The following is an 8,342-nucleotide window of genomic DNA, read 5'->3' as shown; positions in this document are numbered from 1 at the left end:
GTAGGTGCCCACAAAATCTTAATGTTGCAGTTGTCTCTGCTGGTCAAACCAATATTTTTAATCATATTTTAGATCTTCAACTGCCCATTTGCCTGCCATCAAAAGAAGATGCTAACATACTTTATACCCACTGTTGGGTAATTGGATGGGGTTACAGAAAAGAAAAAGGTACAGATAAATATTTAAACACTGAGTTCTTGTATTTGCAAAAATCATGTGGTTAAAAAAACCCAACCCTCCTTTTTTTTTAAAAAAAAAAAAAAAAAAGAAAACCCTCTTCTTTTTTGAAAGAAAATTCTACTATGTTCTTGGCTACCATTATTGCTATCTGGCCATCACTGTAATATAACTCCGAATTATAATATACTTCTACTAAGGCATTGTGAAGCATATTTGAAAGATGTATGAAATTATCCTTAAATAATTCCATGCTCTGACACAAAAATTAGATTTTATAAATTGTTTGATTCAATAATTTGAAATATGTAAGGATGCAACCTTAAATATCTCCTGTACAGCCCTCAAATACTTTTCCTTAGATTCTAACCTAATCTACTGGCAAAACCCAGTATATATCTGGAATGCACACTCCTTTTCGTGATCCCAGCTGAAAAAAGCCAACAGACTTATCACTGAACTGTGAGGTTTTGAATTAGAGTCTGCACATAACGCATGCTTTTTTTTTTTACATGATTGTATTCATATGACTTTAGAAATCGGAGATTGAAGTATGTTGCTTTTATGATTGTGAAGGTTGATTATAAACAATGCCAATGACTTTTGTGTTTTGATAGTAGATGGGATTTGAACTCCTCTGATTTTATATGGAGGTAGGCCAAATAGCTGTTAATTATCAAAGTCTGTTTTTACATGTATTTATTTATATTTTTATACGTGTAATATTTATGTGTGTATATATATATACACACACCTATTTAAACACTGTCCTTTCCTTTATACACCTTCCTATTGGAAGGTTAGAGTTCAATGTGAAATCTAACAAATTTAGGCAGATACTGTATAGGCTAATTTCTTCTGTTAATTTCTAAGAAAAGGCTGCTCTCAAATACTCTTATTTACTCTATGTGCAAATTTCTCCATCCTGTAAACTACTAGGGCATGGAGCAGCACAGATTTGGCAGTTTGGAGATTCCAATCCTATTGTAACACATTACTAAGAAATAATTGTTAATAACACAACGCAATGCTCTTAATGGGAGGACAGGTTCCAAGGGCCAATGTCCAGAAAGCTGTACTCATACAAAGATTCATTGCAAATCAGAAGGGAGTTTTGAAGCTTGCCCAGTCATGAGACATAAAAAGGCATTATAAAAACATTTAAATTAGCAGAAAATTAACATTGTTTACTAACATAAAAAAAGGAAAATCAGTGTCGTGAACATCTAACAACACTCTAAAAGCAGTGGCCTCCAACTTTGTAATATCTCTGTATGGGGATTTCTAGAGTTTAATTTTAACTTTTATTTTGCTAGAAGCAAACATTTCTCTGTTCGTACCACCTGTTACATAGGTCGTGTAGAAGATATTCTTCAGAAGGCTACTGTTCCCCTCATGTCAAAAGAGGAATGCCAGGCAAGGTACCGGAAGCGCAAAATAGGTGACAAAGTGATCTGTGCTGGCTATGATGAAGGTGGCAGGGATGCTTGTAAGGTAATGAAAAGAAGTAGTATATAGTCATATATTCCAATTATATATTTGTTCAAAGATATAACTGAATACTGTAATTATTTTTTAATTGCCATTAGAAAAATATGGTTATCAATAGAGCTGTTGATTAACTTGTCGCTTTTGCATGTCAAAAGCACTGAAAAATCAAGGTATATGCAAAACGTTTCTTATGTGACATGGAAACCTTTAGGGATAGATTCCATGGATAAGAAACTCTGAGTGTGTGTATATCTCTCTCTCTCATCCATTTAGAGAACAAAACAGTATTCCTTCAGAGTATCAGAAATCCAAAGAGAAGCAAGTATAGTATCTCAAAGCATTTCTCCAATAAAAGCAGATTTCCTATGTGATGTTTTTATTTCTTGTCATGAAATACAGTATATGAAATCTTATTTTAGAGCATCCACTGTGTACAAACCAGAAGGGAGGGTGCTAGCAATGCTATTAAAATGCATGGGGAATGGAAAGCTAAAGACAACCTGAGCAGACTGGTCTGTTCATCATTAGAATTGAAAATGTCACAACAGCGTGACTTCAGTGAGCCAAATTCTCTGCTCGAGTGTAAACTCACACACTTCCATTAATTTAAATATTCTGAGTTAATTTATGCAAGAAGAAAATAGTCTGACTAGTAAGGTTAAATTCTCTACCAAATGCAGTATTTTCACTTTAAGCATTTAACAGTTAACATTTTTGTGTTAAAATGTTACTGTTACTATGATTGGTATTGAGTAATTAGGAATGAAAATACTTGGAGCTTTCTTTACCTGATACAGAGTACCAGAATATGGAGATGCTGTTTTATAAAAATTACATGCTTGCTATTGTCTCAACAACTCATAACAGCTACACTAAAGAACTTTCTGTTCAGAAAGATCAGTTAGGAATAGGAAAAGAAAACAGGGAGGTGTTTTATCCTGAGAGGGACAGAGTCACTCAAACAAGATAAGCCATGTAGAGAACTGAGTTTTATGTACTAAAACCAAGGTCATAAGAGAGAACATTGGCAAATTCACTGTTTTTCTCACTTGCACATTTAGTCTTCATTGGGTTTTAAATCAGTGTACGTAGATAAATTAAAAAAAAAAAAAAGCCTTTAGTTTTGAGCCTTATGGGAAGTGGAAATTACCTGCATTGACTGGAAAGTATTTAGAAGTCAATTTACTAGAAAAACAGAAAACCTGCTTCAGTACGCTGTTAATTAGCCTTAAGCGAAAGTGATTGAAATCTAGGCAGTTATGCTGGTGTTAACGCAGAATGATGCTGATTTTATTCAAGGCTTGCTTTGAGAGAGAAATACTGACGAGAGCTCTTCCTTGCGTGCTCTGTCTTTTTCTTCTGTGACACAGGGAGATTCAGGAGGGCCGCTGTCATGCAAGCATGAGGAGGTGTGGTATCTGGTGGGCATCACCAGCTGGGGTGAAGGGTGCGCTCGCCCCAGGCAGCCTGGTGTCTACACAAAAGTTGCTGAGTATTCAGACTGGATTCTAGAAAAAACTACGTAGCATGAGAGTTACCTACTGGCTCAAAATGCTGTCGTGGAATAATAACCCTAGGAGCAATGTGATGAAGTGTATTAGCATTTTTCAAATGGTGTTTCTTGTTAGCCTGGAATGTAAAAGACTTGATTAAAAAAGTAGAAAAGCAGGAAAGAATGAACTTTACCATTAAATAAAAAGCAGAAATAAAAATAAACTCTGTGGTCACTGATTTGGCAGGAAAAAAGAATATGTCTGAACCATTGATTTTTTTCTGTTCTTGCTAGCATAAGACGGGAGTGGATGAGGTTGCAGGGCATGTGTGGACCTGGGAGCTGGGAACTGCTTCTGACTTCTGAGGTTGGACCCAGCAATGGAGATTTCCCTCCCTTGTCCGAATTTGGTTGAAATGGGCCAACCAGTTACAAGCTTACTAAGGGGCTTGGGGAAGGGAAGCTGAGGCAGGGAGAAGCCGGTACAGTTGTATAAACCTTGTTTCCTTAGGGAATTAGCCAAAAAAGTGGCAGTACTAACAGAGAAAACAAAACCAGAGGCCTCGGCAAGCTCTTCAGTATCAATTTTGCAAGTATGGTAACAGTGCTGTCTTTCAGTTACATTATTCTAATTTCTGTGGAAAGTTTTGTGATACGAACAATAATGTGGGTTTACTTCCCTTGAAGCGGAGTATCCAGAAAGTCAATAAAGGAATCATCCCCTTTAGAGACATCATATGTCATTGGTCTTTAGCACAATATATTTTTATTTTCCAGATCCCTAGCTCTCCTTGATTAAAGAAACAGCTTTCTCCTTTTCTGTGTTCTCCTTTTTTCCTTTTATCCTTTCTCCTTATTTTGTGTCAGGTAACAAATATATTTTGTGGCCAAATTTAACACTAGTGTGAGAAATAGCAGTCAAAAATTTATTACTTTCCCATAGTAAAAGGCAGCATTTCACACTGAATCAGAAAAGAAGGCACAGGACTTAGCATTGTCTTTGCCAAACTTCATGAGCTTGTTTCCCAATCATCTACATTACCTTAATTACTGAAAATATGTCCTAGAGCGATACTCATAATTGTCACAGACCCACACTGGGTATGTCATGGAGGTAAACAGCAGGAGTGGCTTTACAAATAAACGAGGTCATGAAAATTAGAAATTAAACATGTCAAATCTAGGGGAGAAAAAATCAAGCTGTTGAAAATGACTTCTGCGTTTAATTTTTTGATGTTTTATTTGCAAATAACACTGAGGAAAAATGCAATTCCACAACTACAAGCTTACAAACAGTCGTGCCTTTGCCTAAGTGTCCAAAAAGCCCCTGGGGTCAGACTGCTTCTCGGGGTGTGTACTGCTAAGCTGACTGCAGTCAACACACCTGAAATTCCAAAGCTGTATTCAAAGGCTGGGGGTTAGGTTTTGTTTGTTTGTTTTTAAAGAATCAAAATTCAAAGCAGGGATGAAAACAGTCCAAATGTAACGGGAGGAGAGGGGATGGTGCTGCTGCAGGCACATCTTGGAAAAAAAGGGCGCTGCCTTCCCTCCACCCCACAGTGGGCTCCCCGGGGGCAGGGGCTTGCATGTGTGTCGGTGTGTCGGTGTGCCGGTGGTGCACACTGCTGAAGGTCTTCCTGCTTTGGGAATCCCCATGCAGGCTGTAGATGTTCAGAGAGCCAATAGGCAGAGTCTGGTATGTGGTGAGGGGATTGGATCAAGGGGGAGAGGGGAGGCATATCACTGTGCTGGGACCTTTTGCCAACACTGCAGAAGCAGTATAGGAGATAAAGGTGGGGCTGATGTCCTTTTCATGCTCTATTTAATCCACAGCTGGTTTAAAATATCAGCAAACCTCAGACATGCTGTCAAAAACCTAGAGACTTAAATAAGTGACTGAGAAAGAGTAGGAAAAAGAAAACACAGCAAAAAAAGAAAGATTCCTGACATTCAAATGTGGTTGTGTCCTCATGGGGAAGGAATGAAGACAGCTGGAAAAGAGCTGCTGAAGAAAAAAAGGAATTGCTTCAGTATGAAAACAGAGACTGAAACTCTCTGAAGAAGAATCATCAGGAGACCATCCGAAATACCCATCTGCCAATACTTAAGCTGTGTATTTGCTAAAGACCATATGCAATGTCAAACTGATAACCTTTAATGCTTTCTCATAATAATGCTGTCATCAGCTTCTTTTTCAACTGCACACAAAATGCATGTGCTTTTCTTTTTTTTGTTGTTGTTTTGTTTTCTGCTACAACTTTCCAGGTTGTGGCTACTGGAGTGATGAAGAGGAATGGCAGCTCAGCAGTACTCTGTAGACCTCTGCAGCTCCATGATTTGTTTCTCAGAGGTATACCTGGTGACAGCAATATGCAAAAGGAAACTTAGCGGCTCCTGTGGAAAGGATAAGGGATCTCAGTTGACCACATATGTCCTCCATGAGCAGCTGTTGACCAGATAAAATATCTTATTCCAATATATCTTCACCTAGAGCAGATATTCTTCAGGGAAGTTTTGCGTTAGTTGTCTGTTCATCCATAACAAATTCCTGATAGCTAAAAGTGAGTAACAGGAATAGATATGTGGAGAATGCAGGAGTTCCTGGTAGCTATACGAAGTCCTTATGACTTCATTTAAGAAGAACTACATGAGGGAACGTCTGACTTTTCTGTGGATTTATACACCAGCATAATACGTAATTCATTGAGACCTTTAGATGCATAGATAGAAACACATTGGTGTTATTAAGTGTTACGTTGCTTAGGCTTTCAGGTATCAAGCTTGCACTAAATGAGAGACAGTTTATGACCTTTATTTATTCTCCCTTCTTCTCTACCTCCCTGGGGAAAAATAATTTTTAAAAACCAACAACCACAAAACCTGTCTCAATCTCATTAAAGAAAAGCCTGGCCTTATACTTTAAATCTGCCTCTGTTTGTGTTGGTACAGAACATAAACGTCAGTGCTTCAGTTGTTATTTTGATTAACGGCAAGTGTCTCTGGCAGTGTCTTATATTCAGGTCTTTAGTTACACTGAAAATCAATGAAGCTCATAATCTTACTTACGCTAGATAGGCAGAAATCTTGCAAGGGGCAAGCACCGCTGTTGATTTATTGAATGGCAGCATTAGTCTGTCCTGAGTTTTTGTACAAATAAGGTCCCTGATCCCATAAATTTACAGTCTCTTTCAGGCACAGATGAAACACTTTACATGTGCTGTGATAGTCTGGAGAGCAATTAGTTCATCATAAAGTAAAGCATACTGTGGTGCTGCTCAGGTGGACCCTTTAACTTGTAATACCCTCCTCTGCAGTCATTTTAATAGAATTGGAAACCAAACAAAACCAGCTTCCCATTAAACTGGCAATGCAGTGTGTTTCCTACCACTGCTGATGCTTTGCCTAATATCTGAGGCTGAAGTATGTCTTCTTGAAAGTGACCTGAGCTGGGAACAAGAAGATGTGAAGCCTCTCATTTCTTCTAGCTAGGAGAATTAAAAATTCTTATAGTGAAGATGTACAGAGTTCACCAAGTATGCACATTTCCTCTGCTTCCCTAGCAGAGGGGAAGGGAACAATTTGGTATTAGCTTTTAGTATAAGTTTTATTTGTTCTGTGAAAAATTATTATTCTGCTGTGATGAAAAATGCATGTCAGATGCTGAAAGATAAGGAACTGTATGGAATGAAAATAATTCATGGTGGCAGTCTTCATAGTACTCACTCAGTTAAATTAAAATGCGGATTCTTATTCTCTGCCTAATTTCCAGTGTGTATGGAGGATTCTTTGGAAAATTATTGCTAGCTTATTTTGTTTATGAAATATCTGCATTATAATATATTAAAAATGCATTTCCACTTCAAATAGAGGGCAACATTAATTTGCATATTTGAACAATAATAGCAGATATGAAATATTACATATTTATAGTTAAACATTTCCTGGAATAGCAAATTAATTGTTTTTCCTGTGGTCTTTGTGTTGTAAATCATGTTATAGATACATACAGATGTTTTAGCATTACTGTGGAGTGTTGTATGTTACAAGAAATTTTTTCATGAGAGTTATGCATTGGAGATGTAAAACAGTTACTTTGCATCTTCTTAATGTTTCTTAATTTTTGTAGGATCCTAGAAAAGAGATCTGGAGAAGGTCTTTAGAGATTAACTAGTGCGCTATCCTGCCCTCATGCACAATCAAGAACCCCTGTATCATTCATGACTAGAGTTTCTCTAGCCTCTAGCAACAAAGGTCCTACAGTCACCTTGTACAAGCTATTCCAGTGCACAGCGATCTTTACCACTAAAAAGTTTTTCCTTGTCACTGACTTAAATAATCTTTCCTGCAGTTTAATTCTAGTTCTTGTACTACCTGCCAGGAAATGGAAAATGGGGGGGGGGGAGGTTGTTGTTGGTTTTTTTTTCATTTTCTGTAGTCACCCTTCATACATTTGATACTCTTTTCATATCACAATATGATGTTACCCAATGTTGAGTCAGTTCTTACATTTTTGTTAGCTGTTTTTTTTGTAAAGACCAGGAAGGGAGGGATGATGACACTGAAGGAAGAGGACTATATGCACAGGGAATGTAAGAAGAGATTAAAAGAAGCTGATGATAGGAACTAAAGCTGAAGTGAAGTTACTGAGAGAACAGCTGGAATAAACAAAACAAGAGTCAGTGCAAGGTGAAGAAAGACCAGCCCAAACGGTAAGTACTCGTCTAGGCACCTGGAACTGAAAACATGGTGGAGCATCTGGACATCCCTTCCGGGTCCATGCAACCGTACTCCAGGACCTGAATATTAATGAGGTATGGTGCAGAAACAGGCTAATTAGCTCTTTGTGTGCTAGGAAGTTGTAGAGTTGGCTGAAGTGCAGCACTGCCCTAACGTGACTATGCCGCACAATGACCTGAGCTTATTGCCTCACACCTCTCTGCTATGATTTGCTGCTCTGCACGTGTGTAGTGGCCCAGATTGTGTCCGAACTTCCACACCTTTCTTCACTGATCTGGTAGATTTTGTCTCCTGATTATCTCTCATTTTTGCCCCAAAGGTCATGTACGGTGATGTGAAGAATGGTCTGATTTTAATTATCATAGGAGATCCGGAGAAAATCACTATTCCGGGGTGTTAATGGGTGATGTGGCCTCCCTGAGGTTTATTGCATTGCATGTCCCTA

General features: G+C 38.0%; 1 protein-coding gene across 1 annotated transcript in view; it reads left to right on the top strand.

Moving 5' to 3' along the window:
• The window catches only part of LOC103922514 (coagulation factor XI-like), a 17,149-nt gene extending 13,955 nt beyond the window's left edge, over positions 1–3,194 (top strand). Inside the window, exons 12-14 of the mRNA XM_009330654.1 lie at positions 73–168; positions 1,532–1,671; positions 3,039–3,194. Of these exons, the coding sequence (XP_009328929.1) occupies positions 73–168; positions 1,532–1,671; positions 3,039–3,194 (392 nt within the window). The remainder of the gene's footprint in view (positions 1–72; positions 169–1,531; positions 1,672–3,038) is intronic.
• The last annotated feature ends 5,148 nt before the right edge of the window (positions 3,195–8,342 follow it).

This window comes from Pygoscelis adeliae, unplaced genomic scaffold (assembly GCF_000699105.1).
Source record: "Pygoscelis adeliae isolate BGI_AS28 unplaced genomic scaffold, ASM69910v1 Scaffold167, whole genome shotgun sequence".
Taxonomy (NCBI): Eukaryota; Metazoa; Chordata; class Aves; order Sphenisciformes; family Spheniscidae; genus Pygoscelis; species Pygoscelis adeliae.
Note: the sequence above shows the minus strand (reverse complement) of the source record. Positions and strands in the feature narration are given on the sequence as shown.